The following is a 20,309-nucleotide window of genomic DNA, read 5'->3' as shown; positions in this document are numbered from 1 at the left end:
CCATTTAACAACACTATTTTTCTTGACAGCATTTAAGACCTAAACATAACAGAGGTGATTTGTGTATGGAGAGAGAGAGAGAGAGAGAGAGAGAGAGAGAGAGAGAGAGAGAGAGAATGAGAATGCAATCCCTCCCTTTACCTTTGTTTCAGCTCCATCCCCACACCTCCGTAGCTCATGGACAGGCAGATTCTCCTTCCCTCTCCCTCTGTCTGCTGCCTCCTCCTCCCTCTCTTGCTCCTCCTCCAGCTCCAGTGAGTCCAGGGTAAACTCCTCAAAGTTCTCGGTCATGTGGTCTCCGTCCGACTCCATGATAAGGTTGATGTTGTGTCGGGAGCGTGGCACATTGACACTCTTGACGGCTCGAAGGTTCTCAACGTGCTGGGAATGGAAGGGAGGATCAACTGATGGCTCACACAATGATACAATGATAACTTATGGTGCTGAATGCAAAGTAGAGTAAATGTTAAGTCAGAGATGTCAGGAGTAGTGGTGGTAAATGTGGAAGTTTGTACAAGTGGCAGTGAGAGTTTCTTATGTCTTGTTCCTTGGAGTTCTTACCGGATCAAGGCAACTGACACAACAACTGTATAGGTAGAAAGATAGATGGATACAGATAGCACCTACAATAAAAATACATCTTCACAATAGTCATTAAATGGAATTAAATAGTTCTAACATGGATGAACACATTAAAAACAAAAATAATACAGCAATATGTAAATAGGATGCCTGATAAAACAAAATCTTGCAAATCTAAACAAAACATTAAAAAGATAAAACACAAATAAGAAAATAAGTAACAAAACAAAATGATCCATGTAGAAATGTAGACACCACTATCACCACCACCACCACCACACCCAACTCACTGAGGAATGGTGTCCGTCAGATGCTGGGGCACTCGGGGAGGCATCCAAGTTGGTTTCCAGGACACCTTGCCCCATTTCACCTTCACAGCGATTACGAAGATTCCGGCGGGTGTTCCTGGCTTCCTCTGGGCTTCTCTGACTCTCCTCCTTTTCTCTTGCCACTGCTTCTTCCTCCTCTTCCTCTATCTCCTTAATCAAGAGTCCAGAGGAAAACTCAACATTGGAGTAGATGTGTTGGTCATCAGGAATGTCCACCTGTTGGTAATATTAGTGCATGTTATTCCCAGCATGATTCTGAAATGCTCTGCTCTCTCATCATGGATGTTTTTGAAGGCTTTAAGAATGATTAGCCATATTCTCAAAAGTGTTTCTCCTGTTAATGATAAAGAACTATGAAAACAACTTTCAAAAGCAATGTAACTTCAACTGCAGTCTACAGCCTTTCAAAAACATTCAATATGCAGTGTAGAAACATTTCAGCACATCTTTCTCAGAGAGAGAGAGAAAAAAAAAAAAAAAAAAAAAAAATAGGTATACAGATAACCCGCACAACTCACCCAGTGGCCAGAGTCTGGATTCTCAGTCACAGCTCTCAGAATTACGTAGTTGTCCTCCTCCTCGTCCTCTTCCTGCTGTTGCTCACGCTCAGCCTTGTCCCCATCCACAGCCTCGTGTGCACCTTCATCCTTCGCTCTTGATAAGCTGTGTGAGTTCTGGTGCAGCTTGCCCACCTCAGGCTCCCTGCAGCTCACCACCTGGATGTTCTCATACTCGTGGTCACTCACCGCGTCACTGTTGTACCCACTTGTCACCTGCACAAGTAGTGAATAATAATAATGATGATAATAATAAAAACAATAAAAATACATAATAGAAATATCAATAATAATCATAATCGTCCATTTTTTACTATTTTTTTTAGTACAATTAAAAATATAAAAACTTATTTGGATTGGACTGCACCACACGAACAATTATGAAAAATATGTATATGCAGAAGACCATCAATTAAAGCATACACATCAATTTCTTCTATGCATCTAAGACTTCAATATATGTATCTGAAAAAAATGTATGTATATAAAAAGAACTTATTGCAAAGTGGTTTGGTGCTGCGCATGATGTAATGTAGCAAAGGTGATAGTTGAAAAAGTGGGTGGTGTAAATAGTAGTGGTAGTTTGTATTTGAAATCTTGATGATAATGATGATAGTAGTAGTAGTAGTAGTAGTAGTAGTAGTAGTAGTAGTAGTAGTAGTAGTAGTAATAGTAGTAGTAGTAGATACGTCATGATCATATTTTCCACACTCAGATGACAGACGCAATCAGCGTGGGTGGTAAGTCTTGTCTTATGATGCAGATGCCTCTTCCATGATCTACACACACACACACACACACACACACACAGGCAGGCTGGCAGGCAGGCAGGCAAGGACCTTGCCGGACACAAGACGTGCGGTCAGGGGTCAGTGACACGCGTGAAGTGTGGGGAAGGCAAAGCGCAACACAAAATGGTCTACTGTTATAAATTTTGCATCCTGGTGGTAACCCCCCACACTCCATGTCCCACCAACCAGGCACTCACCTCGTACTCGTCCATGATGTACGACTTGGAGGAGCGGTCGTCGCGGCGCGCGGGGTCCGGGGACTCGGTGGGACCGGCTTGGGTTGCGGCGGGCTGCTGGTGGGGGGCCAGACTCTCCTCAAAGTGGCGGGCGAGGCGGATGACCCTCGGCGTGGGGGGCTTGAGGGTGGCCTCGGGGGAGGAGGGCTCGCTGCTGCCGGTGGTGGTGGCGTCAGACTCCTCCTCAAGCAGGCGGCTGATGGTGGACACAATGGTACACTTGCCGTTGTGGCTCCTGACGATGTGCTGGGCGCGCTGGGACGGCGCCTGCCCTCGCCCCGGCCGCCCCGCCGCCGTGCGGGGCTTCTCAGCGATGGGTGGCTTGTGGAACACTCGGTCGGTGGTTGCCCGGACCAACGCCACGTTGGGGTTCACAGGGGGAGGAGGTCGCTGCCCTCCACCCCCGCTACCGCCCCGCCCGCTCACCTGGTACACGCAAGGTGGTGACTTGCCGGGGGACCGCTGGTCCTTGCCACCGCCACTGCTGATGAGTTCCGAGACGCTGGTGGCAACACGGATCACGCCGGGCGACGACCTGCGTCCCGGAGGAGAGGAAGAGGCAGGGGCGGCGTGCCCCGCGGGTCCAGGCATGGCCCCTTCCTCTGCCTCTACACGGCTCACCTTGAGGCGCGGCTCGCGGCACTCCGTCTCACACGCCTCGCTCACCTTCTTGAGTCTGTTGATGAGGCGCCGGTTGTCGCGCCGCAGACGGTCGATCTCCTGGCGCTGCGCAGCGATGACATGATCCCGCTGCGCCAGCTGACCCACGATGCCTTTCTGCTCCCGCCGCAACCGCGCCTCCAGGAGCAGCAGCTGACTGATCACGGCCTGCAGCTGTGAGTCCTTCTGCCGCCTCAGACTAGCGATCACACGGCGACCCTCCTGCACCTGCAACAAGACAAGGGTCACACTGGAGTGGGGAGCCACGGCCTCATGCACCACCAGTATCACGGGGTACAGCCTCCCAGCATGATGTTCACACGGACACCCACCACCAATCACTACACAGCGCCTCCCACAGCATCATCATCCCCCTCTCCCCTCCCGCCTGAGCCACTGCCAAGCCGTGGACACAATGGCAGCCTTACCTTGTTCTGGTAGACAGCCAGCAGGTGTGTCATCCTGCTGTACGTGAGCTGCTCCATCCCTGACGCTGCTGCTTGCTGCTGCTGCTGCTCTTGCCTCCGCCGCCGATGCCGCTCATTCTCCCGTTTCTCCTCCTCCTCCTCCTCTTCCTCGTCCAGGCTGCTGTGGCCTACAAGGGTCTCTGTTTCCTCCATCGCGGCAGCCTCCTCCAAGGATGCCAACACTGCCTCCTGTTCAGGCTCCTCCCCGGGCATCGTCATCTGCGACACACAAACACACACGACATTAAACACACTGCTCGCACGTCACATAACAAGAACAACAATACCTACTACTACTACTACTACTACTACTACTACTACTACTACTACTACTACTACTACTCCTACTACTTCTACTGCTACTACTACTACTACTACTACTACTACTACTACTACTACTACTACTACCCATATTTTGATTCAGTCAGTCGCCTCTCGTTCCGCCTGCAGTGTGTCAGTGCCTGCAATAGTGTAACCTGACCTGCCCTAACCTGCAGTGATGCCAGTCTTTGAATATAGCACGCAGACACACACACACACACACACACACACACACACACACACACACACACACACACACATTGTAATAAGGTACAGTAATGTTGTAAACGGCTTTATAGGTGTGTGTGTGTGTGTGTGTGTGTGTGTGTGTGTGTGTGTGTGTGTGTGTGTGTGTGTGTGTGTGTGTGTGTGTGTGTGTGACTCAGTAGTGACTCACTGTCCCCAGAGTCCCAGCAGGTGAATTACTACTCCCCTTTCCTCCTCCCTTTCCTTCACACGTTCCCCAGTCCCCTCATTCTCCTGCGCGGTTTGACAGCTGGGGAAATGTGGGAGAGGAGTAGGTGTGAGGGGGTAAGGAAGGAGATAAGGAAGAGAGATGGAGGGGAAAGAAGAATGGAGGTCAAGAAGGGAAGGGAAGGTGGGGAAAAGGATAAAGGAGGGAGGGAGGAGGAGCATGACGAGAGAGAGAGAGAGAGAGAGAGAGAGAGAGAGAGAGAGAGAGAGAGAGAGAGAGAGAGAGAGAGAGAGAGAGAGAGAGAGAGAGAGAGAGAGAGAGAGTAATAGTTTTCTTTTCCAATTAACAGCAATTAACAAAACGCGTCACGACAATTAATAACAAAGCTATAATCAACACTAACAATGTCTGCAATACAATGTATACAAACACCAACAGTTAATTAATTCCACCTGCAGCTGCTGATTCATTTACCTGCTGTCGCCATTACACTAATCACCCCATTATAATGCCACGATGATATAATGATAATGTAATGATAATATGATAATAATCCTTTAACACACACACACACACACACACACACACACACACACACACACACACACAACAGTAGTGGTATTGGTGTTTTTGTGGATGTAGTAGTAGTAGTAGTAGTAGTAGTTGAGAGAGAGAGAGAGAGAGAGAGAGAGAGAGAGAGAGAGAGAGAGAGAGAGAGAGAGAGAGAGAGAGAGAGAGAGGAGAGGAGAGGAGAGAGAGAGAGAGAGAGAGAGGAGAGGAGAGAGAGAGAGAGAGAGAGAGAGAGAGAGAGAGAGAGAGAGAGAGAGAGAGAGAGAGAGAGAAATAGGAAAAACACACACACACACACACACACACACACACACACATCACTCCCTTGCGTGTGGGCGTCGCTGACTTCCCCTACCCCCCATTCTTCCAACCACCACCACCCTCACAGCTGCTGCTACCACCACCACCACCACCACCACAGCCACTGCCCTCGTGACCTCCAGACGGGACAATGACCTCTCTCTCCCCCTTCACCCCCCGAGGATGACAATTCTCTCTGTGACCCATCTACAGAAGGGGGAGGAGGAACTTAGGAATGCTTTCTTCGCTTCCTCGTTGAAAACTCATTAAATTAGTTTTGTCCTCTTTTCTTTTTCCATCAAGTTAATCAGTCAGTCAGTCAGTCAATTGATAAGTCTGTCAGTTAGTCAGTCAGTTAAATGAGTAGTTAGGTAGGCAGTCAGTCAATCAATTGGTCAGTGGGTTAATTGCTGAATCAGTCAGCCAGCCAGCCAATCAGTTACTTCTCCACTCAGCCATCACTCAGTCATATCTTCCTTTCAGCAGTCAGGCAGTAAGTCAATAATTTATCCAAACAATTGGACAACTTGCCAACCAGTCAGTCAGTCAGCCGGTGAATCAGTCATTTAATCTGTCAATCAGTATGTCGGCCCAAGCAGGCCTACACGAACCCCAAAATACATTGGTTCAAGGCTTATTTTGTTCTTATCTATGCATATTATCTGCCTCCACCGCCAAGCCTGTCACTCGAGGTCGCTGCCAGTCTCACCTCGCGAAGACCTTGAGGGTAGGAACGTATCAAGACTGTATTCTTTTTTTTGCGGTTCATCCCTACATACTTATAAAGGCTCCAGTGGAAGTTATCAGTCTTCAAAGGTGTTTTTTCTTTTTCATGATTGTAATGATGCTTTAAAATTATTCTTCACTTTTGACAGGTCGTAGTGTTAACTGTTAGGGTTAAAAGGAAGATTTCGTGATTCTAATGATAGTTTAATAAGTATTCTATATATTTAGCAAGCTTTAGTGGGAGTTATAGAGGTCTTCAAGGGTGTCTGCTGATAATTCAACACTTTTAACTGGCTGTGGTGGCTTCTATTGGGGTTTCAATAGTATGTACATGACGCTGCAGGTAGTGTAAGTAGTATTCTAGGCTTTCAACAGGCTCTAGTGGTTGGCATCAAGTTTTTTCAAGATTCTGATGTTTGATAACACACACTTTTAGCTTATTGTAATACTAGTAACTATTGGGGTTTTCCGAGATGTTTCCGTGATTCTCAAGATGGTTCAATAAATATTCTACATTTTAAATCACCAATGACAGCCGTTATGGTTTTTGAAGTTAAATGTTTCCATCATTCTAGTGATGGTTTAATAAAAATTGCATCATCAGTTGGAAACCTTCACGAGAACTCGACCAATTATATTTAAGACCTTTGAAAATAGTCCATGTAAAAGAATACAAAATTTCAAGATAGGGACAAAAGGAGTAACAGTATTTTCATCATGTTCTCAACTCTGAATCAGTCGATCAATTAATTAATCCTTTCCCTTTCCTGTCTCTCCTGTAGTTGGTCTTTCCAATTGTTTTCTTGTACAATATCTTCCTACCCACAGTCTCTCCCCTCTACCTGAAATACAACGCAGGGAAGAGACAAACAGCTGAAATACGGAACGCAATGAGACAAACAGCTGAAATACGTCAACGTCACATAATCTAATGCAGTACGATATAAAAACAAACATAAAAAAGCAACACTACAGAGCAAAGAGCAAGAGATAAACAAACAGTTAAAATACGGCACCTAATCTATCTCGGAACGTAGGATACAGACAGATGCAACACAACACCACTGAGACAAAGAGCAATGCCCCGCGCCGAGCTGTGGCCGCGTGAAGAAACTGGCACCGCCCCACCGCTCACAAGGGTTCATGTGAGAAGGTGAGAGCGGTGCCTTGTTCCCAGGTAATGACCCCATTGATAGCGACACCAGGTGAGCCAGTAGGTCCAGTCCTCAACACTTGGCTGGAACCTTCTCTCTTCTACCGACTGACTGCCGTATGGTCACTAGAATCACGATATCCTTGGTAACTCCAGTGCGCTCTCCGATAGATTGTTAAAAGGAGTATAGGTTAATTCTTCACCCTTGTGCAGTCGTCTCCACTTTCACGTTCATCATTCAGCGTTGCCAGTGTGTGGATCGCCTGTCATGAACCGTCTGCTTCGACTCGTATCCGAAACAACCCTGCCAATCCCTCCACCTCCCTCTCGCTTACATATGCTGACGGGAATGTGTTTCGGATACGAGTCGAATCAGGCGGGGAGGTTCACAGCTGGAGGCAGACACACACACACACACACACACACACATCAAAGTAGTAGTTTTTGTGGGCCTTGAAAATAATTCTCTTATAGATCAGTGAGTCTTACTGCGCCTTGAAGCCTCACTCACAGTCTCCTTGTAGTTGTCAGCTGTTTTACTATTAATCTTACACATTTAGTCTTGTTTTGAAATGCCTTTATTTCTGATTCTGTATTCACTCATCGTTTATTGTATCTTGAACCCTCGCTGAGTCTCCTTGTAGTTGTCAGTTGTCTTACTATTAATCTTACACATTTATAGTCTTATTTTGAAATGGTTTTACTTCTGATTCTCTATTCATTCATTATTTATTGTGTAAAAAAGAACTGCCACTTTCTGTAATTGTGAACATATTCTGACAAACTAAACCTTGAAGTATTACAATTCATTATATTTTCCTTACTTTAATTGCTTTTCTTTTACACTTCTCCATCAAATACCTCTAATTTCATCAATTTTCTTGTTCTTTCTTTGATCAAATATCGCTTACTTTTCTCACTTTTACTTTACTTCGTCACATTTTCTTTATCTTTAACTTTCTTACTCTCCATTAAATTTCTTCCTTCCAATGACTCACCTTTTCTCTATTAAATTCTACTTCTTTTTTTTAGTTCTTTACATTTTCTTCACCAAATTACATTCCCAGTCACCATACACTCTTGAACGTCACGAGATATAGCTATGGCTCTCTCTCTCTCTGCAAACCTTAACCAAAAATGATCCAAAACGTAACCAAATCTAATCTAACTTAATCCAAATCCATTTCGAACCTAACCAACGTCAAAAAAAGTCCTAAAACCTAACCCAAACCTAACCTAACCTGAACCAAACACACTCTAAACCCAACCTAACCTAACACACCCTAAACCTCACCTAACCTAGCCTAGCCAAAACCCCGGGAATGGCAGAGCACGAAGATGAGTAAAGCAAGGTCCCATACTCTGTCTCGCCCCGCCCAGAGCAGACCACACCACCATGGCATTTCCTGGCAACTCACCCAAACAGGTTATAGAGAAGTGTAGTGTGGCAGGGTGTACTGGGGTAGGGTGAAGACGGGCAGGAGGTAGTGAGGAAGAGTGTAGCGGGGTGGGAGGTAGTGATGGAGGTTGTAGCGAGGTAGTGGTGTGTTATAGAGCATAGAGTTATAAGTAGTGTCTGTAGTGGTCCCTGTCTCATTCCAGGCCCTCCGAGAACAGCCCAGCCCAGCTCAGCCCAGTCCAACTCCACTCAGCTCCCCGTGTCTCGACCTCTGCCCGCGGCCCCGACTCCAGTCTATTCCCCCAGGGTGGAGCACAGCCTCCTTACCTCACCCCGGCCTGGGAGACACCGCGGGCCTGGGAGAAAGTGCACTGGGGGGAGTGGGGAGAGGAGAGGAACACACACACACACACACACACACACACACACACACACACACACACACACACACACACACACGACTGTTATGAGGTTTCTATTGATGGTTTGTGAATAATGATGCCTGTGTGATGAATTATAGGCACGTGCGAAAACACACACACACACACACACACACACACACACACACACACACCTCTGGCGGCGTCTCCTACACGTGAAGTCCATCAAGATTCTGGAATAAAGAGGAAACACATTAATTTAGCATGAGAGAGAGAGAGAGAGAGAGAGAGAGAGAGAGAGAGAGAGAGAGAGAGAGAGAGAGAGAAAGCGGCACCAAGTTAGTGAAAACACCTGACATGCAAGTGACCGTGTGTGTGTGTGTGTGTGTGTGTGTGTGTGTGTGTATACCTTAACCTTATAGCATATCACACTAAAACGATTCAGACGAACACACACACACACACACAAAGAGAGAGAGAGAGAGAGAGAGAGAGAGAGAGAGAGAGAGAGAGAGAGAGAGAGAGAGAGAGAGAGAGAGAGAGAGAGAGAAAGAAAGAAAGAGAGAGAGAGAGAGAGAGAGAGAGAGAGAGAGAGAGAGAGAGAGAGAGAGAGAGAGAGAGAGAGAGAGAGAGAGAGAGAGAAAGCCAAAATACTAGAGGCGAAAAAACTCATGATTATAACCCATTCATAATCTCTCTCTCTCTCTCTCTCTCTCTCTCTCTACGCTGGAGGGAAGTTGGTGGAATGGAACGGAAGCAAATGAAAGAGATAAATGATGGAGGAGGAGGAGGAGGAGGAGGAGGAGGAGGAGGAGGAGGAGGAGGAGGAGGAGGAGGAGGAGGAGGAGGAGGAGGTATATTATATGTCCCGCATGCGTTCAATATTACACGAGTGAACGAGAATCTTCTTCCTCTTCCTCTTCCTCTTCCTCCTCCTCCTCCTCCTCCTTCCACCACACGTCTTCCTTCTTCACTCTATATTTTTTCCTTAACCAATTCCTACAGTTCTTATTTACTTGCTTCCTCCTCCTCCTCCTCCTCCTCCTCCTCCTCCTCCTCCTCCTCCTCCTCCCCTCCATTTTAGGTTATTCCACCAACACATCTCTCCAATGTTGGCAGTGGTGGTGGTGGTGGTGGCGAGAGTGGAGGTGGAGAGAGAGAGAGAGAGTGGAGGAGAGAGTGGTGGTGGTGGTGGTGGTGGTTGTGGAAGTAAGGGAGAGAGAGAGAGTGGTGGAGGAAATGAGAGAGATGATGGTGGTGGTAGTTGTATTGATAATGGTAATACGTAGTAACAGTGGTGGTGGTGGTAATGTTAGTCAGTGGTTGTGTAGTAGTAGTAGTAGTAGTAGTAGTAGTAGTAGTAGTAGTAGTAGTAGTAGTAGTGAAATAATGCGACGAGAGAGAGAGAGAGAGAGAGAGAAGGGACAGAACAGGTGCGCGTCTTAGTGGTGGTGGTGGTGGTGGTGGCGCCAAGACGTCGCTACCACACACGCTTTTTGGGCGGCCAGACTCCACTACTAACACCACGCCCACGCCCACGGGAGTGTGTGGTGATGGTGGTGGTGGTGGTGGTAGTAGTAGTAGTTTTTAATTATTATTGTTGTTAGAGGTTGGAAGAAGAAGAAGAAGAAGAAGAAGAAGAAGAAGAAGAAGAAGAAGAAGAAGAAGAGAAGAACAAGAACAAAAAACAAAAAGAAAACAACAACAACAACAACAGGAAGAACAAGAACAAGAAGAAGATTGAAAGACATTTCTATTATGGCACTACAACATAAGATATAGTAGTAGTAGTAGTAGTAGTAGTAGTGTTACTGTAGATATTGTCATTCTCTCTCTCTCTCTCTCTCTCTCTCTCTCTCTCTCTCTCTCTCTCTCTCTCTCACGTAGCGCCCCGCCACGCCTTGCCACCCAAACAATGCACAATAGAGTAGGGTTGTGTAGAGGACTTTTCCGGGTCAAGGTGTGGAGGATACAGGTGTGTGTGTGTGTGTGTGTGTGTGTGTGTGTGTGTGTGTGTGTGTGTGTGTGTGTGTGTGTGTGTGTGTGTGTGTGTGTGTGCGCAAAAAGGGAGAACTGAGTGAGGAGAGGAGAGAGAGAGAGAGAGAGAGAGAGAGAGAGAGAGAGAGAGAGAGAGAGAGAGAGAGAGAGAGAGAGAGAGAGAGAGAGAGAGAGAGAGAGAGAGAGAGAGAAACAAAACGAAAAAAACGAATGCAAAAACAAATACACACAAAAAGAAGAGAGAGAGAAAAAAACTATTTAATTCTTCTCCCTCTCCTTGAACACCTGTCACGCGGGGACAGGTGAGGAAGGGAGGGAGGAAGGGAGGGAGGAGGGAGGAGGAAGGAAGGAAGAGAGGGAGGAGGGAGGGAGAAAGGAGATAAAAGAACAGGTGGAAGAGGGAAGGACAAGTTGAGAGAGGGAAGAAGGGAGAAGGGAGGAGGAAGAAACAGGTGTAAGAGGAATACTGGGAGAGAAAGAAAGGAGAGAGGAGAGAAGAGGAGAGGAAAAGTTAGAGGAGTAAAGACGAGAAGAAAAAGAATAAAGAAAGAAGATGGACGAGAGATAATCTACTTAATCTCCTCCTCCTCCTCCTCCTCTTCTTCCTCCTCCTTCTCCTCCTCGTCCTTTATTTTTTTCTTATATTCCATTTATTCCTTTCTTTCGTTACTTACCTCCACCTCTCTCTCTCTCTCTCTCTCTCTCTCTCTCTCAGGAACGTTATTTACTGTCCTGTAGAAGGTTCCTCTCACTCTCTCCTTCAGTATGATAATATATGCTGACATTAACATTCCTAACAGTAGTAGCAGTAGTAGTAGTAGTAGTAGTAGTAGTAGTAGTATAAGTAGTAGTAGTAGTAGTACGTTAAGAATAATTAAAATACAATCCTAATGATGGTGGTGATAGTGGTACTACTACTACTACTACTACTATTATTATTATTATTATTATTATTATTAGTAGTAGTAGTAGTAGTAGTAGTCTCTCTCTCTCTCTCTGTCATCTCCTATTTCTTTAATTATACAACCCAAATGACCACACACACACACACACACACACACACACAGGAGGAGGAGGAGGAGGAGGAATTGAGAGCGAAAGGAGGAGGAGGATGGTAAGGAAGGCAAGGTCACTGGAGGAGGAAAAAGTCGGAGGTAAGAAGGGAAAAAGCCGGAGGGAGGGAAGGAGGGAAAGAGAGAGCGAGAGGGAAAAGGAGGAAAAATGAAGGAAGGTCAAGGAAAAATAAAATAAATAAAAAGGATGAGAAATATAGAACAATAAATATAAGGTGAACACAATTAAAAGAAAAAAAATAAGAAAAGAAAACGAAATCAAAATCAAAACGTACAAGAAACAAATAAGGAGGAGAATGAAAATGAGAGAAAAAAAAAGTAAACAGAATGACAAAATGATGATGACTGGTGGTGATAGTGATGGTGATGAAGTAGAGAAGGTGATGATGGTGATGGTGGTGAAATGCTAATGAAACAGAGGTAGTGATGGTAATAGTGTTGTTGTTGTTGGTAGTGGTGATGATGGTGATGGTGGTGGTGAGTGGTGATGGTAATGATGAATAATGAACAGGAGAGGAAAAATACAAGGTTGTGGTGAAAATAATGTGGTAGAGGTGACTGTTGTGAGGCAAGGTTGTGGTGGTGAGGGTGAAAAGGCGAAGAAGAAGGAGGAGGAGGAGGAGGAGGAGGAGGAGGAGGAGGAGGAGGAGGAGGAGGAGGAGGTAGTAGAGGCAAGGTTGTGGTGAAATAATGTACGAGTGTGGTGGTGATGGTGGTGGCGGCTTGTTATTTTCTCTTTCCTATTCTGGCTTTCTAGTATTTCATTATTTCTTCAATTTTACGGTGAAATGAGGAAATATGATCACGAGGATAGCAGCAGCAGCAGTAGTAGCAGTAGTAGCAGGAGTAGTAGCTTAGGTTAAGGTAAGGTTAGGTTTGGTTTAGTAGTAGTAGTAGTAGTAGTAAGTTTAGTTTAGTTTGATTAGGTAAGGTAAGACAAGGTAAGATACGGTTAGTTTGGGTTAGAATAGATAAGTAGTAGTAGTAGTAGTAGTAGTAGTAGTAGTAGTAGTAGTAGTAGTAGTAGTAATCGCAGGTGCATAGGACAAATAAATAAAAAGTAAAAAATGGGCAGGTATAAATCTTCAACTTTTACTTAGTGGATGTAAAAGCTGCCTGTGTATCACCCTGAAACCCGAGAGAGAGAGAGAGAGAGAGAGAGAGAGAGAGAGAGAGAGAGAGAGAGAGAGAGAGAGAGAGAGAGAGAGAGAGAGAGAGAGAGAGAGAGAGAGAGAGAGAGAGAGAGAGAGAGAGAATATGAGTATGTCCGGAAGGAAGGAAATAAAATAAGGAAAAAGCAAAGTGGAGGAGGAGGAGGAGGAGGAGGAGGAGGAAGAGGAGGAGAAGAGGAACATCCACTTAGGTATGTGCGTCCGTTGAGAGGCCTTGGGGAGGAGGAGAGGGAGAAGAGGAGGGAAGAATCTGCTATGAAAGGTTAGAAACTGTCAGATTTGAGAGAGAGAGAGAGAGAGAGAGAGAGAGAGAGAGAGAGAGAGAGAGAGAGAGAGAGAGAGAGAGAGAGAGAGAGAGAGAGAGAGAGAGATGGCTGCTACTGGGACAAGGCTAGTAATAACAACAATGATAATTAAAACACCACCACCACCACAAACACCACCCCAGGAACAACAAACAGTACACACATTAGCGACAACAACAACAACAACAACAACGATAAATATTATATGTGTCAAGTACTATTGTTTGTTATCATTATTAAAATATTCTTTATTATCATTGTTATTATTACTATTATTATTATTATCATTATCATTATTATTATTATCATATAAGATAAATAGTAGTAGTAGTAGTAGTAGTAGTAGTAGTAGTAGTAGTAGTAGTAGTAGTAGTAGTAGTAGTAGTAGTTGTTGTTGTTGTTGTTGTTGTAATAGGAGGAGGAGGAGGAGGAGGAGGAGGAGGAGGAGGAGGAGGAGGAGGAGGAGGAGGAGGAGGAGGAGGAGGAGGAGGAGGAGGAGGCCTTGGAAGAGAGCCAAAAAACATTATGACCAACCATCTCACCTGAGGGCTCTCTCTCTCTCTCTCTCTCTCTCTCTCTGGGGTGGGAAGGAACTGAGAGAGAGAGAGAGAGAGAGAGAGAGAGAGAGAGAGAGAGAGAGAGAGAGAGAGCGTCCTTGCCCATTGCCGGACTTTGCTCTCTCACCTCTCCTTTGCTCCCTCCACCCTCTCTCTCTCTCTCTCTCTCTCTCTCTCTCTCTCTCTCTCTAACAAAGAAACTCTCCCACATTCGTCTCTCTCTCTGTCTGTCTGTCTGTCTGTCTGTCTCTCTCTCTCTCTCTCTCTCTCTCTCTCTCTCACTTTAACAGGTGTGGAAAGGAGAACAATGAAGGGTGTGTCTGTCCTCCTCCTCCTCCTCCTCCTCCTCCTCTTCCTCCTTACTGAAGTACATTATAGTATTATTCGTTATTGTTTATTCCCTCTTCTTCCTTTTATTCTTCTGTTCTTCCTCTTCCTCCTCCTACTTTACTAATTCTGGTTGTAATCAATCTCCTCTATTTATTTTATTCTCCTTTCTAATTCTTCTCTTCTCTAATGCACTAAGTCATTCTCTTTTCATAATTTTAGTTCTATTATTGGTCTTATCCTTTCATTTATTTGTTTTCTATTTTCATCCTCTTTTTTTTTATTTATTACTAGTTCTAAGTTAATTTATTCTCATCTGCTTCTTCACTGTTTTATTTATTTTTTTCTGTCTCGCCTTCTTTTCATTCAAACTCTTTCTTGTTCTTTTTCTTATTTCTTTCTCCTTTTCCTTTCTTGTTCCTTTTTCCCTTCTTTAATATCCTAGTTTTCCTTTTTCTTCTCTCTTTCTTATTTCCTTTCTTTCGTATCCTAGTTTTCTATATTTCTTTCCCAAAACTTCTTCAAAACATGTCACCACCACCACCACCACCACCACCACAATCACCACCATCTTTTCATCTTCCTTTTCTTCAATTCCTAGTTTTCTTCTTTTTCTTCACTGCCTGTCTCTTCTTCCTCTTCCTCTTCCTCTTCCTCTTCATGTTCTAGATTTTTTATTTTTTTCTCTTATTCGTCCTTTATGTTTTGTATTTTATATTATACACGTTCTTTGTCAAATTCTCTTCATTTTCCTCCCATCACAATCATCTCCTCCTCCTCCTCCTCCGGGCGCAGGTGTCCTAGTGACGTGCCAAGGGTCAAGTTAGGATGGTGACCTGGGCGGAGATACCGTTGGAGGGCGCGGTCATCTCCATCTCCTCCTCCTCCTCCTCCTCCTCCTCCTCCTCCTCCTCCTCCTCCTCCTCCTCCTCCCTTCCTCCACCTCCTTCTCCACTCACCTCCTCGTCTTGTGGGTCACCAGGGCCTCAATCTCCTCCTCCTCCTCCTCCTCCACCTTTTCCTCCTTCACTTTATTGCTGTGAGGTTGGTGGTGGTGGTGGTGGTGGTAATAATAGTCGTAGTTGTAGTCGTAGTAGTAGTAGTAGTAGTAGTAGTAGTAGTAGTAGTAGTAGTAGTAGTAGTAGTGGTGGCCGTGTCACCGTCACACTACATTAACTTTCAGATGCTCCTCCCAATCATCTCCTTCCTCCATTTTGTGCCTTCTTCTCCTCTTCTTCCTCCTGCTCCTCCTACTCCACCTCTTTCTCTTTCCGTTCCCTCTATTCTTTTTTTTTTTTTTCTGAATTCAATCTTTCTCCTCCTCCACCACCTCCTCCTCCTCCCTTACATATTAGCATTACCATACTACAATTACTTATTTACCTATCAACTTGTTTACTTATAAGACAAAATTACGGAGGCAGAACACACACACACACACACACACACACACCATATTTGGCCTTTGCACCTAGAGAGAGAGAGAGAGAGAGAGAGAGAGAGAGAGAGAGAGAGAGTCTGGGCAGTGAAAATGAATAGAAAGTGAGTATATCTAGTAACTTAGGACATGGCTCTCTCTCTCTCTCTCTCTCTCTCTCTCGTGATCTTGCCGTAACCTACCGTTATAATGGTTCTCACCTTTGCCACTACTACTACTACTACTACTACTACTACTACTACTTGTTATTACTACGATGAAATGAAACATCTATCATTATCAATGGTACATAATTGGTAGTAACAAGAATAGTGATATTAAAAGTAGTAGTAGTAGTAGTAGTAGTACCAAAATGATACTAACACTGATATAACAACAACTACTACTACTACCACTACTACTACTACTACTACTACTACTAATATTACTATCACTACCACTACTACTACTACTACTACTACTACAATAACAGTACTTACGCTATATCTTATGACAAAAAACTGTATGTGTGTGCGTGTGTGCAAAAATGGCTGTGGTCGTTAACGGTGATGTGTGTGTGTGTGTGTGTGTGTAATTTTAAAGTAATGTGTGTGTACGTGTGTGTATGTATCTATATATGTGTGCGTATCTATGTGTGTATGTATGAGTGGACGTGTAGGTATGTATGGTTGTCTATTTGTATGCGTATGTGTAGGTGTGAACGATCTCTTGATGTCTGTGTTCTCTCTCTGTGTGTGTGTGTGTGTGTGTGTGTGTGTGTGTGTGTGTGTGTGTGTGTGTCATCTTCATCATCACCATTACATGAATTATTATCCTTAGGAATTCACAAACACTCTCTCTCTCTCTCTCTCTCTTCAATCGCTATCTCGTTTCGTAAGAATAATGAGAAGTTTCGAAGATAAGGAGGAGGAGGAGGAGGAGGAGGAGGAGGAGGAATAAGCAATAACACCCGAGGCATTTTACAAAACCTTGCTTGAGGGTATACGGTATCTCTCTCTCTCTCTCTCTCTCTCTCTCTCTCTCTCTCTCTCTCTCTCTCTCTCTCTCTCTGCTAGACAAGGTTGCCGCCGCGCATAACGATCCTTTCAACGGTACAAGAGTAGTAGTGGTGGTGGTGGTGGTGGTGGTGACAAAATGAGAAGACCAAGGTACGTATTTTGAAGCGGTCATGTCAATTATCTCATCAGCACCATTCTCAAAGCCAGCAGAGTTGATTGTTAGCCAGGAGCTCATGTATGGTTGACTGATCAATAACAAGTCCTGTCAAACCATCGCCACTATCAGGAAAGCACTCTTGAAAACCTTGCTAATTGTCACTCTTAACTCCTTCAATACTGGAATGCATTTTTCACCATGAGTTTTGGGTGTAATTTGACGATTTTATTTATATTATTAAGGGTCTATGGAAGTCAGAAGATTAATGGCCAGAGTCTACACTTTTTGAATCCTAACATAAATATTTGAAGCTGTATAAAAATCATCAAATAGTAAGCAGAATGAATTTGAAAATGCATCGCACTGAAGGTATTACAAGTGTAGAATTTATCTTCGTAAAAATCCTGAAAGCCTCTTTGAAATCCCCATTAACTTTCACTGAAGCTCTGTTAAGTGTATAATCTCAGCTAAACAGTTATCAGAAGCATAAAAACAGTCATGATTTTTTCAGTAACATCTGTTGGAATCTATTCGTAGAATATTTGATCTTTCACCGGAATCACAAAAACACTTAAAAGAAAAAGAAGAGGGAAAAAAAAAAAAAAACACAGACACACACACACACAACTTTCACATTTTTTTCAGTGACATCTGCTGGAATATACTGAAATCGTGAATGTCTGTTGATCTACCACTGGAATCACGAAAACAACTGATAGACACAAATAACGTTCACGAAAGTCTATCAACGACATATCCTTCCCAAACGATCACTAAAATCATAAAACTGTTCTTCAGATACCTAAGAACTTTGCTTTCTAAACTATCAATAAAAAAAACTTAAAAACCCGTAATATAACATCAAATAGTTTCGTAGCCCCTTCAATACTGTGACACAATTTTACCTTTATATTTGTGTACGATTAGACCATTTTATTTACATTAGGAAGGGTCTATGGAGGTCAGAAGATTAATGGCCACAGTCTTCACTATTTCAATCCCCACATAAGTTTCTGAAGCTGTATAAAACCACCAAATAGGAAGCAGAATGAGTATGAAAACACGTCAAGGTACTGAAGGGGTTAAGAATCTAGAACCATTGTTAAACTACCACTGGAACCATGAAAAAACTCCCTTAAAATCCAGACAACTTCCAGCAATCCGTTACAAAGAGTCTAGATAAAGAAAAACACGTCCAGATAGGAAAAGAAATAAAGAAAACACAGAATTTGCTTGCATTAAGTAATTCTGGGCGGCAAAATAGTTGTAATGTTAGGAATTGCATGAAAAAAAAGAAAATTGCAGTGGTTATATATTTTTGTAGTGTTGCAAAGACTAGTGAAATGTGGCAGTTAGTGTTGCAGAAAACTGTGATGCAAACACTGTGATGACGGGTGATGACGTAACGCTGGCCTGAAATGAGTGATGACTCCATGGTGACGACACAACATGCAGGGATTTGTGGTGAATGGTGATGGCGGCGATGAGAGCTGGTGATGACAGTAACAACAGCAACAACAAAAACATCATTATCATTAGTATCATTATTACTATCAGCCTTGAGCTTTTTTTTTTACTAGTGACCTATTAATATTCTCTCTCTCTCTCTCTCTCTCTCTCTCTCTCTCTCTCTCATTAGCATTGGTCTTTGTCTTGGGTTGGGCTTCCGTTTTGGGGTCTCTCTCTCTCTCTCTCTCTCTCTCTCTCTCTCTCTCTCTCTCTCTCTCTGTGTGTGTGTGTGTGTGTGTGTGTGTATAGGCGTGGGAGGAAGCCGCCTCTTGAGGGTGGGAAGGCGGCGTCCTCTGTCACGCCCTACTTCCTCCACCACCACCACCACCACCACCAGTAATACAAATGTTATAACTCGTCTTCCTGATCTTCTTCCTTTTGTTGCCTCCCTCCACTGTCACTTCGTAATATTTCCTTTAATTTCTTCCTTCAGTTTTGTTCTTCCATAAGTTCTTTCTTCTGTCGGTTTTCCTTCTCACTATCAACTCTTTTCCTTCTTCTTCCTTCTATCATTATTATTCCTCTTGCTTGCTTCTTCTTCTTCTTCTTCTTTCTCCTCCTCCCTCCTCCTATTCTTATTGTCATTCTTCTTGCTTCTTCTTTCTCTTTCTTCATGTCGCATTCTCACCACATCCACTACTACTACTACTACTACTACTACTACTACTACTACTACTACTGTTCTCTCTATCGTTTGTCTTCCCTTTCTTCCTTTCCTCTTTAACTTTCTCGTATCTATTTCCACTTTCATTATTCTTGTTCATCTTCCGTTATTCATCTCTCTCTCTCTCTCTCTCTCTCTCTCTCTCTCTCTCTTTTCCTAGTAATTTTCCTGCCTTCATTTCGTCCATTTTTTTCTACTTCACATTCTTCCTCCTCCTCCTCTTGCTTTATCTCCCCTACCTTTCTTCCTCTTTAAATCTTATCCTACTAACCACTACGCAATCCTTCCTCCTCCTCCTCCTCCTCCTTCTCCTCCTCCACTTGAGTCTTTGTCTCTCGTTAGAGTGATGAGAATAGTAATGGAGGAGCAGGAGCACGAGCAGGAGGAGGAGGAGGAGGAGGAGGAGGAAGAGGACACTTACTCTATAACAATGATACTACTACCACTACCACTATTACTACAATTATACTACTACTACTACTACTACTAAAATACTACTATAAAATTAGCAAAGACAAAAGAAAGGAAACACAAGTGAAGATGATGACGACAACGAAGAAGAAGAAGAAGAAGAAGAAGAAGAAAATATGCAGAACAACAACAACAACAACAACATATGCATTACAAGGCCACCAAGCGCACATTTTTTTAGTTTGTGGTCCGCAGGTTGACCACTTCCCTTTCCTCCCCCATCCCTCTTCCTCTCCCTCTTTCCTCTTCACTCCCCTTCCCTCCTCTCCCTTCTTCTTTCCCTTACAATACCATTCATCCTGCGGGGAGAAACACACACACACACACACACACACACACACACACACACACACACACACACACGAACACTTTGAATTCCTGGTAATGAAGTATACTGAAGTGTTTATTTCCTTCTCTCTCTCTCTCTCTCTCTCTCTCTCTCTCTCTCTCTCTCTCTCTCTCTCTCTCTCTCTCTCTCTCTCTCTCTCTCTCTAAATTCCTTACCTTCCCTTACCTCTTAACGTAATCCAATACTCTCTCTCTCTCTCTCTCTCTCTCTCTCTCTCTCTCTCTCTCTCTCTCTGTGTGTGTGTGTGTGTGTGTGTGTGTGTGTGTGTGTGTGTGTGTGTGTGTGTGTGTGTGTGTGTGTGTGTGTGTGTGTGTGTGTGTGTGTCCTTCACCTGCTTTGTGCATTCCACCTCCTCCTTCTCTTCCTCTCCACACCTATTCTTTTTATTCCTCCTCCTCCTCCTCC

At 44.1% G+C, this 20,309-nt stretch overlaps 1 protein-coding gene across 3 annotated transcripts in view; it reads right to left on the bottom strand.

Moving 5' to 3' along the window:
* Positions 1-20,309, bottom strand: part of LOC123502714 — a 42,588-nt gene that overhangs the window by 5,119 nt on the left and 17,160 nt on the right. Inside the window, exons 2-7 of one of the 3 annotated variants that reach the window (XM_045251936.1) lie at positions 9,081-9,119; positions 3,584-3,841; positions 2,457-3,383; positions 1,430-1,684; positions 873-1,127; positions 142-381 (exon numbers count right to left, since the gene is read on the bottom strand). In XM_045251936.1, the coding sequence (XP_045107871.1) occupies positions 142-381; positions 873-1,127; positions 1,430-1,684; positions 2,457-3,383; positions 3,584-3,841 (1,935 nt within the window). In that variant the 5' untranslated portion in view covers positions 9,081-9,119. Of the gene's footprint in view, positions 1-141; positions 382-872; positions 1,128-1,429; positions 1,685-2,456; positions 3,384-3,583; positions 3,842-6,970; positions 7,181-9,080; positions 9,120-20,309 lie in introns of those variants that run through there. The other 2 variants (XM_045251938.1, XM_045251937.1) reach the window with 2 other exon arrangements.

Source organism: Portunus trituberculatus, chromosome 12, assembly GCF_017591435.1.
Source record: "Portunus trituberculatus isolate SZX2019 chromosome 12, ASM1759143v1, whole genome shotgun sequence".
In the NCBI taxonomy this organism is placed as follows: domain Eukaryota; kingdom Metazoa; phylum Arthropoda; class Malacostraca; order Decapoda; family Portunidae; genus Portunus; species Portunus trituberculatus.
Note: the sequence above shows the minus strand (reverse complement) of the source record. Positions and strands in the feature narration are given on the sequence as shown.